The 20,213-nt window shown below is 41.3% G+C and overlaps 1 protein-coding gene across 1 annotated transcript in view; it reads left to right on the forward strand.

The window, feature by feature from the left end:
- Positions 1-5,451: 5,451 nt before the first annotated feature.
- st14 (ST14 transmembrane serine protease matriptase) overlaps positions 5,452-20,213 on the forward strand; it is a 43,807-nt gene continuing 29,045 nt past the window's right edge. Inside the window, exons 1-5 of the mRNA XM_063199739.1 lie at positions 5,452-5,726; positions 7,072-7,219; positions 9,226-9,389; positions 10,271-10,341; positions 11,142-11,311. Coding sequence (XP_063055809.1) covers positions 5,703-5,726; positions 7,072-7,219; positions 9,226-9,389; positions 10,271-10,341; positions 11,142-11,311 — 577 coding nt within the window. The 5' untranslated portion in view covers positions 5,452-5,702. The remainder of the gene's footprint in view (positions 5,727-7,071; positions 7,220-9,225; positions 9,390-10,270; positions 10,342-11,141; positions 11,312-20,213) is intronic.

Genomic DNA, 20,213 nt, shown 5'->3' on the forward strand with positions numbered 1-20,213 from the left:
CATTGTTGATTTAGGCTAGGCATTCTTAGGAATTGCCGTTTTGAAAGATCCCTCTGCATCTTCGCCTTTCTATCAGGGGGCCGAAGGTTTTGTGCCACGCCCACTACCTCCGCGGAAATGTCCATTAGGTCAAAATACAAACCCCAACTCCGGTGAAGTTGGGACGTTTGGTAAACTGTGAATAAAATCAAGATGCTATCATTTTCAAAACATTCAAACCATTCATTAAATGGATAATAGTGAAAAGACAACATATTAAGTGTTAAAACTGAGAAAAAATATTGTTTTGAGGAACATCTGTACTCATTTCTAATTTGATAACTGCAACACGTCTCAAATAAGTTGGGACGGGGATCAGTGAGATGTAATAAACATCCAAATAAGATAAAACAACAAAGAAGAACATTTCAAAATGAATTGTACTGATGGACAATATGAGTGTCCAGGTATAAGACCATCACAGAGAGGCTGAGTCACTCAGAATTAAAGATGCAGAGGGAATAATTACCATAGTTATTACATACATTTTTGAATTTCCTTTGATTTACCATGATTGAGTGAATATTACACATATTTTTGTCATTTCCATCATTGTATAGGTTCATGACACTCCAAGAATTACAGCTATTGAAAATTGTCCATATTAAGAATGCTTCATGTGTGCAAATGATAGAGGGCTTTAACATTCTCATATGCACCCTAGCTCACTTGAGTTAGACCCAGAAGACATGGGAAACTGTCCTTTGCTTACAGAAGTCAGTAAAAGTTGCAGAAGTCAATTCTTTTTGAAAATAAAGTCTTGCACATCCTGTGCTACAGTGAAAACGGACCATCCAACTTGTGTTAGTGCTAACTTCAAAAGTCAGCCTCCATGATGGCATGGGGGTGCAGTAGTGCATTGGTTAAGTTGTTCTCACTCATCTTTAGAGTTAAATAATGTGCTGAATGATATAAATGGGTTTTAAACCGCATGAGAAGCCACTCATGCATTGCATTTTGAAGGGAGATCTTCAATTACTGCCACATGGTAAGGACAAATTGCATGGGCAGTCATGGGTGAGCGGTTAGGGCGTCAGACTTGCATCCCAGAGGTTGCCGGTTCGACTCCCGACCTGCCAGGTTGGTGGGGGGAGTAATCAACCAGTGCTCTCCCCCATCCTCCTCCATGACTGAGATACCCTGAGCATGGTACCGTCCCGCCGCACTGCTCCCCATGGGGCGCCACTGAGGGCTGCCCCCTTGCACGGGTGAGGCATAAATGCAATTTCGTTGTGTGCAGTGTTCACTCGTGTGCTGTGGAGTGCTGTGTCACAATGACAATGGGAGTTGGAGTTTCCCAATGGGCTTTCCCTTTTTTTTTTTCATTATCTACTATGTTTCAATAGTTTAACTCCACCATAAGGACCAGCAGGTGATAAAATAGCAGGCTTTTGGTCAAGACCTGTCACACTTTAAGCACTACAGAAAGCAAAACATTGCAAAACATGACAAGGAATACACCCTCCATTTAAGCTGGTGAAATCATGTCCAAGATAGGAATTAACACTGTTTTTATATAAAATCATCTCATCGGTTAATGTATTTAACTGTGAAGTGTTGTCTTTTGTTTTGTTTTTAGTCTTCCTTGGCATTTGCTGCCTTTTATTGTCCCCGTTCCAACTCTTTTGAGACGTGTTGTCTTTACATATTCATGAATATCCCCAAAACAATATTTTTGGTCAGTTTTGATGGCTGATATGTTTTCTTTGTGCCGTTCTCCCTCTAATGTAAGAAGCAGATGTTTTGAAAATGGCAGTATTTTGTTATTATTCACAATGTATCTTGTGTCCCAACTTCTATGGAGTTGGGGTTTGTAATACTGTAGCTATGAACAATCACACACAATTATCATTTTGCTTTGCGCACTGTTGCAGCCTCTGGTGTTAATGAAAGAACATAACAGTATTTACAATCATGTAGCCCAGTGTTTCCCAACCAGGGGTACGTGTACCACTAAGGGTACGCGAGCACACTGCAGGGGGTACTTGGAAAAATGAAAGTTTAACAAATATATGGAGCTTCGTTACATAGGGATGGAGAAAGCGATATAGAACTTGACTTAGGGGGTACTTCATGGCACAGCGAAAAAGGCTTGGGGGTACACAAGACAAAAAAGGTTGGGAAACACTGATTGTAGCCTAACATGAGGACATGTTTTAGTACATTTTTAACATGCAATCAGGCCTACCTATTTTGATTGCTGCTTATTCACTTTTTTCCCCCCCGCCAGAAAAAAAAATCTGAATTATTTAGACCCTAGTAGCCTATTACCAGTGAGCCCTACGTCTGTCATTTCGTGAAGTATTCACGAAAAAAAATAACTTTACTTTTCGTGGTGCATTCACGTTATTGCCCGTTTTCGTGGTTGGGCAATGAAACGCTGCCTATTCATTTGAATTGCCCGACTGCTGCTATGGTTATCCAAGCGTCTGCAGGGGCGGGGAGGGGGTGCTGACAGAACACTGCTGATTCACTCTGGACTCACTAATTCGACGCCCTTTCGGTACTTACGCCTTATGTCATACGACCCTAAACCTAAACCTAACCTTAACCCTAAACCTAAACCTAACCCTAACCCTAAATTGCTTGTTTGAAATGTTTGATTACCATGTGACGGTACCGAAAGGGCGTCAAACTAGTGGGTCGCTAGGCAGCAGTAGGGCAATTCAAATGAATAGGCAGCGTTTTGTTGGCCAACCACGAAATACGGGCAATAACGTGAATGCACCACGAAAATTAAAGTTATTTTTTTCGTGAATATTTCACGAAATGAAAGAGATACAGTTGTGCCAGTAGGCCTAAGCCCAGCAGGGCTAACTTTTGCAGTCAACATTGTCTATACAGTGAGTCTAAGAAGTATTTGATTCCTTGCTGATTTTGTTGGTTTCCCTACTAACAAGGACATAATCAGTCAATAAATGTAATGATAATATGTATTCTAATATGGAAAGACAGACTATCAAAAAGAAAATCCAGAAATTACCGTAAGAGAATATATATTAATGCATTTCTATTTCATTGAAAAAAATAAGTATTTGATCCCCTGCCAACTGATAACAGTTATGGTCCCACAGACCAGATAGGCACTTCCTATCAACTTGTCGTCTGAATTAAAGACACCTGTAGCATGCATAAAAGACACATTGAATCAGTATCAGTATGAGTGAATCAATCAGACTCCAACCTCACCAACATGGGAAAGACCAAAGAGTGGTCAAAGGATATCAGGGACAGGATTTTAGACCTGAACAAAGAGGAAATGGGCTACAAAACCACAAGAAAGAGGACCCAACTGTTGATGCATTTCTTCCAAAATGTAAGGAATACAAAATGACTATCCCGCCTGTCTGGGGTTCTGTACAAGATTTGATTCGATAATCATGAGAACAGCAAGAAAGCACCCTAGACCTGTACGGGATGAACTAGGCCAGTGTTTTTCAAAGTGGGGGCCGGGGACCCCTGGTGAGCCGAGAGGGGGTGCCAGGGGGGCCGCAGCAGGTTGGCAGGAAAATATAGCAAAATAAAATGCATAACTTAAGAGGCCAAAATAAACCAAAAATAAGCTAAACAATCCCAGTGGAATCATTTTCTTCTTTACAGTGTTTCTGTATTATGCTTTCTGTACTTGAATGGGTTTAGGAATGCATTAACTTCATTGAGTTGTGAAACGGGGTGCACAGAAAAAATAGTGTGGCATGGCCCATGTCAGGGGGGCCTTGACTGGAATCTACCGGTATATGGGGGGCCTTACTATGGTAAAGTTTGGGAACCCCTGAACTAGGCAATGATATCAAAGCTTCTGGGACCAAAATCACTGAGAAAACTATTGGTAGCGCTCAATCAGATTAAAATCCTGTAGTGCACACATGGTACCCCTGCTTCAGAAAGAACCTGTGCACTGCAGCCCTCCTGTTGCCAACGAACATCAGACTGGTTTAGAATATGATAAGGTGCTGTAGTCAGATGTAACCCAAATCAAGCTGTTTGGCATTAACACAATTCAATGTTTTGAGAATGAGAACTGTTGCCTATGATCCCAAGAACACCCTCCTCAACATAATGCATGGTTTGAGGGACATGAGACATGAGAGACATGTAATGTGCAATCCTGAGTGCCAACGTCCTTCCCCCACACCACTAGACTGAAGGTGGGCCATTTTTGGATCTCCCAACATGACAATAATACGCAACATACAGTCAAAGCAACGAAGGAGTGGCACAAGAAGAAGCATATTAAAGGGACACTGTGTGATATTTTTAGTTGTTTATTTCCAGAATTCATGCTGCCCATTCACTAATGTTACCTTTCTCATGAATACTTACCACCAGCATCAAATTCTAAGTATTCATTATGACTGGAAAAATTGCACTTTTCATACATGAAAAGGGGGATCATCTCCATTGTCCGCCATTTTGAATTCCCAAAAATAATAATTTTAGCTGCAAAAATGACTGTACTTGGACCATACTAGAAAAGATTTGTTTATTACGCAGTAAACTTTCATGTAAAGATCAAATTTGGCAATAGGCAGCCCAGTTTCAATGAGCAGCATAGTTGCAGTACCTTTTTTGACCATTTCCTGCACAGTGTCCCTTTAAAGTCATGTAGTGGCCTAGAGTCTAGACAGTCTCCAAACATTATCCTATAGTAGGCCTAAGTCTATGGAGGGAACTGAACCTCCTATTTGTCAAGCTACACAGCCACAAACTATTAATGTTTTAGACATAATCTGCAAAGACAAGTGGGCAAAAATCCTTTCTAATATATGCACAAACATTGTAATCAACTAAAAGGAGCATCTGTGTGCTAGACAACTAGGGCTTTGCCACAAAGGAGCTCTGTCTTCTTTGGCTAGAGGGGCCATATACTTATTTGCCTAAATTAAATCAATTAAAATACATTCTTTAAAGTTATTTTCTGGAATTTATTTTTGATATTCTGCCCTTCCATGTTAGAATACATATTATAATTAAATGTATAGAATGATCATGTGTCATGTCTTTATTAGTGGACAAACCGGAAAAATCAGCAAGGGCTCAAATACTTTTTGGACTCACTGTAACTGCAGCATAATTCAAAATACTGGACACGGAGAAGATCCACATTGTAGTGTTTTTCAAGTCATAATGAGTAGGTTAAAAATTATATTCATTAAATTTTCGACAGATAGCATTTGTGAATGGGCAGCATACATTCTGGAAATGCAGTCGTAGAATCTAGTTCAAGCAAGTTCTGTTTTCAAGACCCCTTATGGCTATTGCTTCTTAATATTTTGTAAGTCTCGAAAATGTAGTGATACGTTTGCACGGCGATGCATCTCTTTTTTCCTATTGCTTGTCTCTTCTGAGCCTTGCTCATAATCGTGCAGTTGAGGAATCCGTAACACCGGTTTTACCTGTTTGGGTCTCACCTGGGAAGTGAGATTCAACCACTTGGCTATACGGAAGAACACAAGAGTGTCCGTCTCGTCGTCTTTTTTCTGTGCGTAAAGTAGGCGACTATATAGTGGTGAATGTAGGCTAGGCTGAAATTACGCTGCCTATTGTGTTTTGGAGATGAGAGGACGACGAGTATGCCTATGCCTATGAATAGACAACAACGAAGCTTCAAAGCGTAGTTTTTCTTACAGGTCACGCCCTGTGTTCCCCAACCTACTGGCAAAATGAACTCTGCGCAATACAATCAGGTATGTTTGCCTACTAAAAACCAACACGTTTGGTAGATAGAATGTTCATCGAGCAGAGAAAAGTTACTTATGTTACACTGCGTGCTCACACGATATCATATCCCCATAGATTGAGAGAATCCGCGTAATGCACTTGTCAGAATTTCCCACAGTGCGTGTTGGTAGGCCTAATCACCCAATAGAACTTCCCCCCTTATGTTGCTTTCAGTTAACACAAAAGTGTGACCAATAAAAGCAGGCTGCCACAAAAAGATTTGCGTTGGTATAGTATAGCATAGAGGACAATCCTCCCCAAAAGATGGCCAAATGTAGGTAGCCTACTTTCTGGTTATATTATGTTATGCGCTGTAATTCCCACCCAGTTCAAATCAATAATGGCCTACGCCATTAGTCCCTAAAAACACGAAAAACAAGGTTCTACAGTTGGCCTATTATATCATAAAAACTAGTTTCACTCCAGTAGCGACTCGGTTGAATTATACAACAATGGAATTCTGGGTTTTGACAGTTATCTGGTTTTAACTTCATTGCTATTCAATCACTTAAGACTTGACTTGACCATTGTGTGTAGAATAAGGCCTACATGATGACTGGTAAAGGCCTGGAATAATGCCTTGGACTTGATTTTATTTTAAGACAAAAAGTGCAACTCCTGGTCTTGATCAGGGGTTCCCAAACTTTACCATGACAAGCCAAGGCCCCTCATATAGCCTACCATTACATTTCAGCCAAGGCCCGCCTGACATGGGCCAGTAACACACTATTTTTTCTGTGCGCGCCCCCTTTGAAAAGTCCAGGTCTGTGAGGCAATGGCCCATTAATAACCATAATAAGTAATGTTTGGAGATGCAATAGATTGTTACAATGCTTTTCTTAACTGATGGGAATCTTGGTTAGTTTATTTTTTGGTTTATTTTGTTGTACATTAATTATTCAATATATATTCAATTGTTTATTTTGTTTTGCTATACTTTTCCTGGCAACCTATCCAAGGCGAGACTGTTGCTGCTCCCGGTTTATTAACACAACGTTTTGACCTACACCTGATGAAGACCAGACTGCATGGTCGAATCGTTGTGTTAATAAACCTGGAGCAGCAACAGTGTGCGGACCTTCCCTCTTTTCATGTTTAACCGTGTTTAAGTCCGGCACCTGTTTAATCTGGATGTGCGTGCTCTCCAAAACGCTACTGTGAACCTATCCAAGGCCCCCTTATCATATATATACAGCCTAGTAGTAAGGCAGCTGAAAGTCCTCCCCCCATCTTCCGCACCTGCCCCCCAAAATGTTTGTCCGTGCCACTGGGCCAAATGTTACTGTGATGCTTTTTTGCTTCCCACTGAAGGGGTACCATGGACAGCATGAGCATGTCACTTTCCTCAGCAACCAAGAGAAGGGGAAGTCCAAGAAGAGAGCTGGTCTGGTGGTGGGCGTCATCCTCACACTCCTGGTCATTGCAGGTGTAGCAGGATTTCTCATTTGGTATTTCTTGGGTAAGTTAAGCCTGAAATGTATTTTTTAAGTCTATCGTTGTGGCTTTTTGAACGTTTATTTGCCTGGAAAGCTGGTGAAGAAAGGAGACAGCAGACAGTTAGAGTTGACAGGAAGACACTGTGAGAAAGAGATGGGGAAGGGCTAAGAAGTGACACTGCTTGCAGTAAATTAGATAATGGTGTTGGAAATAGGCTCTGTCGAGAGTTCATCTAACTCAGTGGTTCTTAACCTGGGGTGTGGGCAAACCCTGGGGGTGCGCCAGAGATTTCAGGGGGTGCACGGAATTTTGTTTGTGTTAAGGTTGTGACCAAAATTCAGCTTCTGAACATTATAGGCCTACACGTAATTAGGCCAAATCAAGACCAAATTAAAACATGTTTTGGTCCCCACGAAAAGTCATTAAAGTATTGATTACCCACCTTTCCATTTATTAAAAGTCATAATGGATTCTTAAAATTTGATGGTGATGGTAAGTAGTGTATGCAACAGGTAACATTTGTTGGGCAGCATGAATCATGAAATAAACTACTAATTAACATGAAAGCATCCTCCGTCAGAAGGCAGTGGAAGTGTAGGCTATTTGTCATCCAGAGCCTCGGGCACCATCAGGTGTTCAGTAACCTGTTTCACTAGTTAGTGGTTTTGGGGTTTAGTCTGCTACTGGAAACTTCTAGCCTGATAAACCAACCTAAATGTGAGACTGGATGTGTAAAATGTTTATCGTCCAGCGGGTAGCGCTGGTTTACTAGGCTAGGAAACTTCTGCAGTGCAGACTGGCATCATGCAAAGGCGTATTTATTTCACAGCAGTTTATTCTGCATTGAGATGCGCTTCTGCAAGGAAAGCTGTGGTCCTCAACACCACTGGAAAGCACTTTTGTCATGTGACCAAGTTTGGCGTTTTCCCGCCGTGTCTGTGATTTTTTGTTGCAAAAAGCGAAAATGCTCTGCTGTGCCTTGACCAAAACCATGCCTAATCCTAACCTGTCAGTAAAGCAAAGTCTCTGTCGCTTTACTTTTGCCAAGACCAGCGAAACAAGCAAGGGAAATGGCAAGGGAAGTATTTTGAGGTCTACATGGCAATTCAACATGACCTCCTGCTCTATATGTCTTTATGATACAGCACTTCTGCTCTGTGCTTTTAAAAGATGCCCTGTGTGATATTTTAATCAGTTTCTTTCCAGAATTCACACTGCCCATTCACAAAGGTTACCTTTTTCACAAATACTTACTGTACCACCACCATCAAATTCATTTTGATTGGGAAAATTGCACTTTTCATATAAGGTGGATCTTCTCCAATCTCCATCTCCAGCATTTTGAATGTCCAGAAATCGACATTTTCAGCTGCAAAACTTGCTGTACTTTGGTCATGCTAGTATTAGTGTATTTTTTAATGTATATTCAGGAAAAGATAATTTGGCAATAGGCAATGAGCAACATAGTTGCAATACCTACTCTGGCCACCATCCTATACAGTGCACCTTAAAAGACAGTATTTAAATGTCATTGTACTGTAGCATGATTTCACTTACTTTCACTACATGCAAAAGTTACTCTATGTATGTGACCAATAACCATCCTTGTATCCTTGTACGGCAATGAAGGGTTTTTATTCTAGATGTATGATGTTCATTATGTCTAGCTGTTAAGTCAGTTCGTAAGGTTTTCCTTTGTTTATGAAATGTAAGAGTTTTATGTACTAGCCTACATACAAGCACATGTCTGAAAGAAAGGAAAACTTAAAGAATTGCTTCTTAATTTATTTCTACTCTAGCCTATATACTTTTGTCATGGCATGAAACACATGCTCATCACATAATGGGTCGTGAGTAATGACACAAAGCATTGAGAAGTATGGTTCACAGCTCACTTTTCCAAACCCAATCTCAAGAGCATTCTCCTCACATGAACACATCCCAGTTACGATACTCCAACACCAATAACAAATATGATCACAATATCATCACAAATATAACAATAGCAAATATAATTCTTGTACTCAGGCCAACGTGACGCTACGGAGGATGCCACCCTGAGTAAGCAGAGGAAGTCAGCCAAGAGGGTCTTCAGCGGCCAGATGGAACTGTCTGGAGTGCAATACTTGGACACACTCGAGGATCCTAATAGCGAAGACTTTGAAGATATGGCAAATACTTTGGAAGAAACAGTGAGTAATAATGTCAGAGCCGGTTTTTACCAATAGGCAGACTACCGATAGGTTATTGCCTAGGGCCCATCAAAAATCTGCCCTTTTTTAGAAAATACCAGCAAAGGTCATTCAAAAGGGAAAATACCAGAAAAGTTCATTCAAAAGGGCTGTGATCTTGATCTCAATCTCAGTCACGTCTTTTGACAAACTGTGAGATATTTCTGTATTCTGTATGTCATGCTTATGCTGTGCACCTTGGCTGATACACCTGTCCATAAATGGGCATGTGAGGAGGGAGCGACAAATGGGACAGTTGTCCCAGGGACAGAGAGGGCCCAGAATTGGGTTCTCATTTCATTGTACGTATGAACTGGGGGAGGAGCCTGTTTAGGTGACTTTGTCCTGGGCCCAGCCAAAGCTGTCAGCGGCCCTGATGTGAGGACCAGTGATGGGCAAAATGGATTCATTCATTTATATTCCAGTGCCACACATTCCAAACGACTTGGGTTTTAAAATCTCTTGCGGTGACGCTTCAGTATATGCCGTGTGTTGGCTTGCAATGTAGGTCTTCCGCATCCCTTTTGCCTAAAGTCATGCATGCATAACACTTTAAACCAATTACTTGATTTCATACCACATTTATTTTACAATATGTGTTTTTTTTTTTGGGGGGGGGGGGGGGTTGTTCAACAATGTTATGTGCAAATAGACAAGTAAAAATAACACATTATGCTTAAATTCCGTGCGTCACATTGGCTATTAAATACATATAACTCAAAGGTGTTAAATGAACTCTAAACCCCAGCACATTTGTAAAAGATCTTCTTTTCTAAGATTCTTCTTTTAAACGTTGTAGTATTTATTAGGCACAGATTGATTTTACAGCTTTTGTATTTCAGTTGACAGGAACATTGAAGACAGACCCCATCTTGTCCAAGTTCTTTAAAAAGGCAGTGATTTCAGCCTTCAGGTAAGACTGGAGTCCTTCTAATATTATTCATATTAAGTCAAGTCAGCTTATATTGTCAGTTTCTTCATATGCACAGGTCATACAAGAAAATTGAAATGATGTTTTCTCTCTATACCATGAAAGGACATAGACATACACAGGACTGACATTTACAGACTGACATCAAAGTGCAAGACAGGACAAGTAACAGTGATGGTCCAATATCAGTAAAGTGATGAAGTAATAAATAATACTGAGCATTTAACATTGGTGAGTGACAGTGATGGACCAGTGATAACCAGTACAATAAGTGATAGTGAAGTGAAGTGAAGGCACACTGGTGTACAACTACTGTTTTGTACAAATAAATCAAGGCAAACTGTAGTATATCAAAGTTAACAATATCATCTCACTGTTCAAAATGACTAATTGAGACGTACTAGTCTCTGAACTACTATACTGAAATATCACAACATTACAATACACAACTATGACATTCACTTCTTCAGTTTGACAAACATATTTACAACATGACTCAACATTTGAGTTGAGTAGGCTACGTATGACATAACAGTGTTCTAATGGTCATGGACTAGTCATAAACATGATGTCAATGTTATAAACTTTAAATGGTCATGAAAAGTTAAGGCTGTTTTCACCATAACCAAATGTCACTTAATGACAAAGTCATAAAATGTTTGACCTTGACATCATGTTTATGACATACGCATGACTGCGTTACGACACTGCTATGACACTGTTATGTCATACATATGACGCCGTCGTCAAGTTGTGTGTCATCCAACTTGTTTGTGTTTTAGTGAGGGCGTCAAGGCCTACTACTGGGCCCAATTCCAGATTCCAGCTGCCGATCTGGAGCTTCTCCCGGAGGTGTCAGAGGAACGCGTCATGGAAGCACTCCGTTCACAGCTCCGTATCCACGGCAGACAGAGTCTGCAGCAGATGAAAGTGACCGACGTCACAGTGTCATGTGGGTAAAAAGCCATCATTCATTTTAGTAGTTGATTTCCAAAATATATGTTGCCCATTCACAAATATGATCTTCATTATTTGTTACCCTTCTTTAGCCATATTGTAAATGCCATCCTGATTTGTATAAATTGCTTAGTGGATTGTACATACTCTATGGCTATGTTGTTGGGTGGGTGGTTGCGGAGAGCAGTTAATATTTGCATAAAACCTTTACAATTGCAAATGCATGTCTATGATGACATTCAGCATTTTAACATTTTGCAACATTAGTGGATGAAAAAATGTCTTGCTTAGGAGGTGCTGTGGTGCAGCTTGCTAAGCCCCGCACATGGCTTGCATAGGCACATAGGGCTTGCACTTAGTTTTTGCCACTTCACGGTCTGGCCTAACAAGATCAATTGATTTTAAGTCAGTGGCATTGCCCACATTTGTGCACTGTGATCACAAATGGACTTAAAGGATAACGTCTGCCAGTTTCGACATGCAGTTGTAATGCTGTAACACCCACCAACGTAATAACTTCCCACCAACGTAATAACCCTGCCAACGTAATAAAAAAGTGTGCATTTCAAACGTAACCGCAGAGATACACCAGCGGCGACGCGATTCAAGCGACAGAGTGTAGCAGCAAGCGATACGAGAGATTGAGGAGACTAGAGTATGTCCGTACAGGCAGAAGGCAAAGCATTCAAGCATTCCCATTGGCTGTGGTCACTGACCTCTATACAGTCATTGGCTGTCGCGGCTTGTCGCCGAACCGCGTCATAGAAAGTTGAAAAGATTTCAACTTCAAATTGTCGCGCTCGTCGCGCAAATCGCTCTAGTCTCCAGAATCGCTTTTGTCTCTCGACTCAATACAAAGTCAATTACTTCCGTCGCTCGACTCGCTCAGATCGCCGCTGGTGTATCTCTGCGGTAATAGCCCGGCCAACGTATTAACTTCCTGCCAACGTAATAATTCTTGCCTCCTGCGAACGTAATATACAGCTTCCTGCCAACGTAATAAGTATTACGTTGGCAGGAAATTATTACGTTGGTGGGAAGTATGACACCCACCAACGTAATAGCTTCCCACCAATGTAATAACCCTGCCAATGTAATAAAAAATTTGCATTTCAGATATAATAGCCAAGCGAACATAATCATTTCCTGCCAACATAATAATTCTTGCCTCCTGCCAACATAATAGATAGCTTTCTGCCAGCTTAATTACAGTGGCAGGAAATTATTACGTAATAACCCTGCCAAAGTAATGTGTATGCTGGTCAGGACCTGAAAAGCTGGCCTATTCTCACGCACTTGGTCAGGACTTGAAAAGCTGGCCTATTCTCATGCACTTGACCTTCTGCAATTTTCAGCTTTTTGTCACTATACATGGGTTCTCAATTTTTGTTTTACCCTGGCTGCGCAACCCTAGCTGCGCACAACTCAACCTCTGATTGTTGGAAACCACTGTCGGTCAAAAAATTAGCTCACATGGTTGGCTGCCAGTGTCTTGCCCCTCCTCACAACACCGTGTTTATAAACAAACAAAAAAAACATGTTTACTGCAGGACAATCAAAAAGTTAAGTAATTTAAGCTCCCTTAATGTTCTGCAGAAGTGTGATACAAGTGTGATACAAGGAATGGACCACTTTCATAGTAAGCTACTTTTGGGTTCCTGAGAACCTTCAAGAAGCAGGAAATTATTACGTTGGCGGGGCTATTATGTTTGAAATGCACACTTTTTTATTACGTTGGCAGGGTTATTACGTTGGTGGGAAGTTATTACGTTGGTGGGTGTTACAAATGCTCACACTACCCTGAACTTGTCAGTACCTGAGAATATTTTTTTTTCTTCAGCCTTTTCTGAGATCCTGGTCATTGTAATGGGGGCAGAGTATCTGTACATTTAAAAAAAAACATCTTGATTTATTCCCAATAGCATCCAAAAGGTTATGCAACATCAGCAGACAACAAGCAAACAGTGATACATTTTGGGATAATATTTGTAGTAGGCCTATTTTAAGAAGGTTTTTTAATGTGAACAAAGTCTGCCCCCATTAGAATAGCTCAGATTTTGGAAAGGGTTGAGCCGAAAAATGTAGCATCACCGGGTACTGACAAGTCAAGGGTAGCGTGAGCAATACAACAGCATATTGAAATCGGTACAAGTTCTCCTTAAAGCCAGGCATACACGATGCGATTTTTGGCCCGATGTTGCCACGATTTGTCAGTTGCAAAACTTTTTAGGAATCGGGCTGTGTTTTTTGCTCAATCTCCAACCAATCATGAATCTCGCATTGTGTATAGTAACTACAAACGATTTCACCTCACGACCAGCGATCTGCAATTGTATGGTCGTAAGAAAATCAAAACAGATTGAAATCCTGGTCACCCCTCGTGAGTGAATCGCACAGTTGAAGCAGTACTACAACCCGATTTGACACTACTCATGCACAAAAAGGCTCAAATTGCAAGGACAGCACAATTCGCTCTCGTGCACATCCTCACCTCCTTAGATGTGCATTTCCCTCCTTAGATGTGTTGTTTGTCATCTGCAGTTCCGGAAAACAAACCTGTTGTGCCGTCCAGTATGGGCATTCTGCTCGCATCCGCATCTCACACCCTCAGCTCGTATAGATTCAAGATTCAAGATTTTTATTTGTCACGTGCTTCCTTGTGCAAGCACAATTGGCAGTGAAATGGGGATTGCAACTGCTCTGTGCTGTGTTGGATGGTAAACAATAAAAATAATAAAATAAAATAAAAATAATTAAAAATAGTTATTGTCTTAATTTAAAAAGCGGATGGCTTGAGGAAAAAAAACTCTTACGCAGTCTCTCTGTTCTACATCTTATGGAACGTAGTCATTTCCCTGAGGGCAGCCTTTCGAACATGGAGTGACTAGGATGGAATGTGTCTTTCATAATCCTTTGTGCTCGTGTTTTTAGCCTTCTTGCATATATCTTGCAGCCCTGGAAGGATGGTGCCAGTCATTTTTTCTGCAGCATGCACTACTCTGTGCAGGGTTATCTTATCCTGAGCTGTACAGTTGCCATACCACGTTGTTATGCTTCCTGTAATTACTGACTCAATTGTGGCAGAATAGAAGGCCTTCTGCATGTCTGATGGAATTCTGAACTTCCTTAGCCTCCTGAGGTGGTACAGACGCTGCCTGGCCCTTTTCACTACGGTGGTGATGTGAGGTGACCAAAACAGATCTTCAGAAATGTTGACGCCTAGATACTTGAAACTGCTCACTCTTTGAGCATAGTTCTGTAGTCCACCACAAGTTCTTTGGTTTTGGTGACGTTGAGCTCTAAACTGTTCTCTGCACACCAGGATGACAACATCTCAACCTCATTTAGGTAGGCTGTTTCATCGTTGTTGGAAATGAGTCCAACCACCACTGTGTCATCTGCAAATTTCACAATGGAATTGGAGCTGTGGATAGCTGAGCAGTCATAGGTATAAAGGAGTACAACACAGGGCTGAGAACGCAACCTTGCGGCGCGCCGATGTTGAGGGAGATTATGCTAGAGGAGCAGTTGCCAATCTTCACTGCCTGAGGTCTGTTTGATAAGAAGTTGAGTATCCATGCACATAGAGAATGACAAAGTCCAATGTTTTTCAGCTTGGGTACTAGTTTTGAGGGCACGATGGTATTAAATGCTGAGCTGTAGTCAATGAATAGTAGTCTTGCATAGTTGCCCTGTCCTTTATCCAGGTGAGAAAGAGTGGCGTGAAGGACATGGGAGATGGCATCATCAGTGCTCCTATTTTCACGATAGGCAAACTGAAGGGGGTCTAATGAGCCAGGGACAGAAGAGCAAGATTCTCAAAGAACTTCATTACAACAGATGTTAAAGCAATTCGGCGGTAGTCATTCAAACAGCTTGGATTGGCCTTTTTGGGTACGGGTACGATAGTTGACCTTTTAAAACAATTGGGAACAGTGGAACTTGCTAAGGATATGAATATTGTTGTGAAGACAGGTGCAAGTTGATCAGCACAAGATTTTAACAACCTTCCAGGAATACCATCTGGCCCAGCTGCCTTTCTGCCGTTTACTTGCTTAAGTACTCTTCTAACATCATGCATAGACACTGATGGTAGAGGACAAACACTGGTGTGTACATCAGTTGCATCACTTGCGCTGTTAAAAACACGTGCGTTACTGTGAGTGCGCTCGTCGTCACTGACCTCAAAGCGTGCATAGAATGCGTTGAGCTCGTTGACCAGCGTTGAGTTCGCAGCCATGGTGAGAGGAGGTCTTTTATAATCAGTGATCATCTTCAACCCCTGCCATACACTTCTACTGTCGTCGTTACTCAGATTCAACTCAACTTTCTCTCAATATCTTTTCTTGTCCAATTTCACTGCTTTTCTGAGCTCATAACAAGTTGATTTATATGGCGCCATATTTCCAGATAGAAGACATTAGTTATACGCAGTTGTTCGTGCGTTCAGGGCTTCACGAATAGATCTGTCGACCCATGGAGCTCTCCCTAAACATGTCCCAATCCACATTACATTACATTACATTACATTGCATTTGGCAGACGCTTTATAACCAAAGCGACTTTCAAAAAGAGGACATAATCAAGCCAACATCACAAGCAAATACAAAGTGCATAAGAGATATACAGAACAACAAGTGCAGTTGCAAAGAGGGGTTAGTTTTTTGTTTTGTTTTTTTTTTTCATAAAGAGTAAATGACGAGTACAAACACACACACGCAAACTAAACTAAACTAAACATCATGTCAGGAGTCTGCCCTGGGGCAAAGCCAGCTCAAGCATTAGTCTAGTACAGGGGTGGGCAATTATTTCGGCCCGAGGGCCGCATTGGGTTTAGAATATTAAACGAAGGGCTGGATGTTGTAGGCAACTTGCCTGTGTCAATAATAAACCAGTGTGCTGATGTAACTTGGCAACAATGATATTTCAGCACATTGCAATTAATTGTATTTAGATGAAGCCTATGTCTTTGGTTAATCTTTCAGCACATTGCAATTAAATGTATTTAGATGAAGCCTATGTCTTTGGTTAATCTTACATTCCCAAGACTCTTGTTTTAGGAAGCATTTTAAGAATGTTGAGTAACCGTTTTAATTAGGATTTAAAAGTTGTTTTTCTTGTAAAGGCTCTGGGGGCCACATGAAATGGCTCAGGGGTCCGCATGTGGCCCCCGGGCCTGAGTTTGCCCACATCTGGTCTAGTAGATACTCTCGAAAGAGGAAGGTCTTTAGTTGTTTCTTGAAGGCTGCAAGAGACGTGCTTAGTCTTGCTGCCTCTGGGAGACCGTTCCACCACTTGGGTACCACAACGGAGAACAGTCTTGACTGGGAGTACCTAGAGCGACTGGATGGCAGAGCCAGACGGCTTGTGGGTCATTTCACGTGAAATCAGACACTTTGGGACCCGACCGACCCGGATTTCAATCATACTTGGTGTGCCTTTTTAGTAGCAAGGTAGCACCCCAGAACTGCATTGGTTTGAATCTGACACTAATATTAAGGGAGAAACAGACTAGGACTAGGAACTAGGACTAGGAAAGGTTCACATGTGAGGGTAGGACACTATACATTCAGCCTTGAATATATCAGTCAGTGTTAGTCACAAAAAGATGCCTGTGGTGTTGTTTGAAAGCTCTTTTCTGACTCTACATATTACACAATCAGCTTGGAATACAACAACTCTCAGAATATGAATTACGATAAATTGAAAAATGAAAAAAAATTGAATATCTAAAAAAGCTATATTTTAAAATGGCCAGCTCCTTGTCCAAACGTAGCCGGCAATGTCATGAGCAACACCTCAAATGCTGGTGTTTGGTTCGTTTTTCATTTCAGAGAGAATTTGACTCACAAATATGCCATCATACAGACCACTTACTAATAATATGGTAATACCATAGTAGCATCACATGACAAAACAAAAACAAAACAAAAATGGTCAGTGTCCATGGTCCCAGGTTTCAGAAACTAAGGCAGATGTCCATTTATACACACCAAATGATGATATGTGAATGTTTGAACATTCCTTCTCTGTTTACCTGTGCCATCTTCCTTTACCGTAATTTAAAGAGATAATCAATGGCTACACTCTCATTTTGTACTCTACCAGTGCATTTGAAGCAGCAGCTGTGTCTTTTGCAGATAATGTATAAGTACGTCCCGTTGCAGTTACAAGTTCCACTACCAGAATCACATCCTGATGATCCATGACAAGTCTATCTGGTCTGAAGGGAAAAGTGAAGGATGGAGATGGTCCATGAGGATGCAGGAAGTTCAGTTTCACCTCTCCAGTGCTCGGCATACATTCCTCAACACATGCTAGCCACCAGTTGCCATCATATACAGCTACAACATACCCTTTGATGCTTGAAAATGTAACACATTCCTTTACTGAGCTCACTCTTTCAACTCTGCCTTCTCTGAACGCTGAAAATGGCCTAACTTCCACTGTGTCCATTGACAATGGACAGAAGCTGTGTAGTTTTTGAGTACCTGGAATAGTTCTTGCAGATTTCACCAGGTTCTCAGCTTCATGATGGTACATCTCTGTTGTGGCAAACTGGCAATGGATGTTCTTGACATTATCCTTGACAAATTCAAACAGTTGGTATGGCGTTACAATTTAATTGTCAATAGGACGTTGCAGACTTGCTCGTGCAGCAAGCCATTTAACTGTCCCTCCAACGCGCCATCACATGGACCTTTGCCATGTGATGTGGCAAAAAAGTGCCACTCTGCAGGTATGTGAAAATCTGCCTCGTGGTGGCACAAATTTGTTATGTTTTTAAGGTTCTTATATTGTGCAGCACAGCCATCAGAAAAATATATGATCTTCTTTGGACATTCTGTCATTGATGAAGTGTCATTGAGGAACTGAATTAGGAGCTTCTGAAACAGATGTACAGTAATTGTATCGTGAATGTTGCAGTCTGAAATAACAACAAAACAGATTTTTTTCCAGTTTCAACTGATCTTAGTAGTAGCATACAAATGGATGGATTGTGGCCTGCAGGTTGTTCCAGTGAAATGATTGAATAGCATCTTGAATTACAAAACTATAGTTTTCTGCAAAATCTGCTACCACTAAAAACGTTCCTGGTTCAAGGGAGTCAGTCAAGGATAATATCAAGAACATCCATTGCCAGTTTGCCACAACAGAGATGTACCATCATGAAGCTGAGAACCTGTTGAAAAGGTTTGAATATGCAAGAACTATTACAGGTACTCAAAAACTACACAGCTTCTGCCCATTGTCAATGGACACAGTGGAAGTTAGGCCATTTTCAGCGTTCAGAGAAGGCAGAGTTGAAAGAGTGAGCTCAGTAAAGGAATGTGTTACATTTTCAAGCATCAAAGGGTATGTTGTAGCTGTATATGATGGCAACTGGTGGCTAGCATGTGTTGAGGAATGTATGCCGAGCACTGGAGAGGTGAAACTGAACTTCCTGCATCCTCATGGACCATCTCCATTCTTCACTTTTCCCTTCAGACCAGATAGACTTGTCATGGATCATCAGGATGTGCTTCTGGTAGTGGAACCTACTGCAACAGGACGTACTTATACGTTATCTACAAAAGACACAGCTGCTGCTTCAAATGCACTAGTAGAGTACAAAATGAGAGTGTAGCCATTGCTTATCTATTTAAAGTACGGTAAAGGGAAGATGGCACAGGTACACAGAGAAGGAATGTTCAAACATTCACATATCATCATTTGGTGTGTATAAATGGACATCTGCCTTAGTTTCTGAAACCTGGGACCATGGACACTGACCATTTTTGTTTTGTTTTTGTTTTGTCATGTGATGCTACTATGGTATTACCATATTATTAGTAAGTGGTCTGTATGATGGCATATTTGTGAGTCAAATTCTCTCTGAAATGAATAACTAACCAAACACCAGAATTTGAGGTGTTGCTCATGACATTGCCGGCTACGTTTGGACAAGGAACTGGCCATTTTAAAATATAGCTTTTTTAGATATTCAATTTTTAATTTTTCAATTTATCATAATTCATATTCTGAGAGTTGTTGTATTCCAAGCTGATTGTGTAATATGTAGAGTCAGAAAAGAGCTTTCAAACAACACCACAGGCATCTTTTTGTGACTAACACTGACTGATATATTCAAGGCTGAATGTATAGTGTCCTACCCTCACATGTGAACCTTTCCTAGTCTGTTTCTCCCTTAATATTAGTGTCAGATTCAAACCAATGCAGTTCTGGGGTGCTACCTTGCTACTAAAAAGGCACACCAAGTATGATTGAAATCCGGGTCGGTCGGGTCCCAAAGTGTCTGATTTCACGTGAAATGATCCTTGTGCTGGATGAGCGCAGTTCTCTTCCAGTAACATAAGGCGTCAGTAGGTCCTTCAGATAAGCTGGGGCGATTCCTGTGATGGTTTTGTAGGCAAGGGTCAATGCCTTGTGCTTGATCCGGGCGGCGATCGGTAACCAGTGCAACTCAATAAATAGAGGAGTAACATGAGTCCTTTTGGGTTGATTGAATATCAACCGTGCCACATCTTGTCAGCTCATCTTGAGGCAAAGCTTCTGAATGATCCGACCAGCGGCTAACCTCTCTCGTGGATGGAGCCTCTCTGCGAAGTCGTTGTTTATACTTCGGCAGCAGCATGACAGCGGCATGGTCTGATTTGCCAAAGGCCGGGAGAGAGGACGCTTTGTATGCGTCTTTGAATGGCGAGTAACAATGGTCGAACATGCGTTCCCCTCTGGTTGGACACGAGATGTGTTGGAAAAAGTGTGGCAGTACCTGCTTCAGATTTGCCTTATTGAAGTCACCGATCACTAACGGGGCAGCATCTGGGTGGTCTGAAAGGTGTTTATCTGTGATCACATCATGCAATGATGACAGTGCACTGAGACAACCGTATCTC

Source organism: Engraulis encrasicolus, chromosome 5, assembly GCF_034702125.1.
Source record: "Engraulis encrasicolus isolate BLACKSEA-1 chromosome 5, IST_EnEncr_1.0, whole genome shotgun sequence".
Classification (NCBI taxonomy): domain Eukaryota; kingdom Metazoa; phylum Chordata; class Actinopteri; order Clupeiformes; family Engraulidae; genus Engraulis; species Engraulis encrasicolus.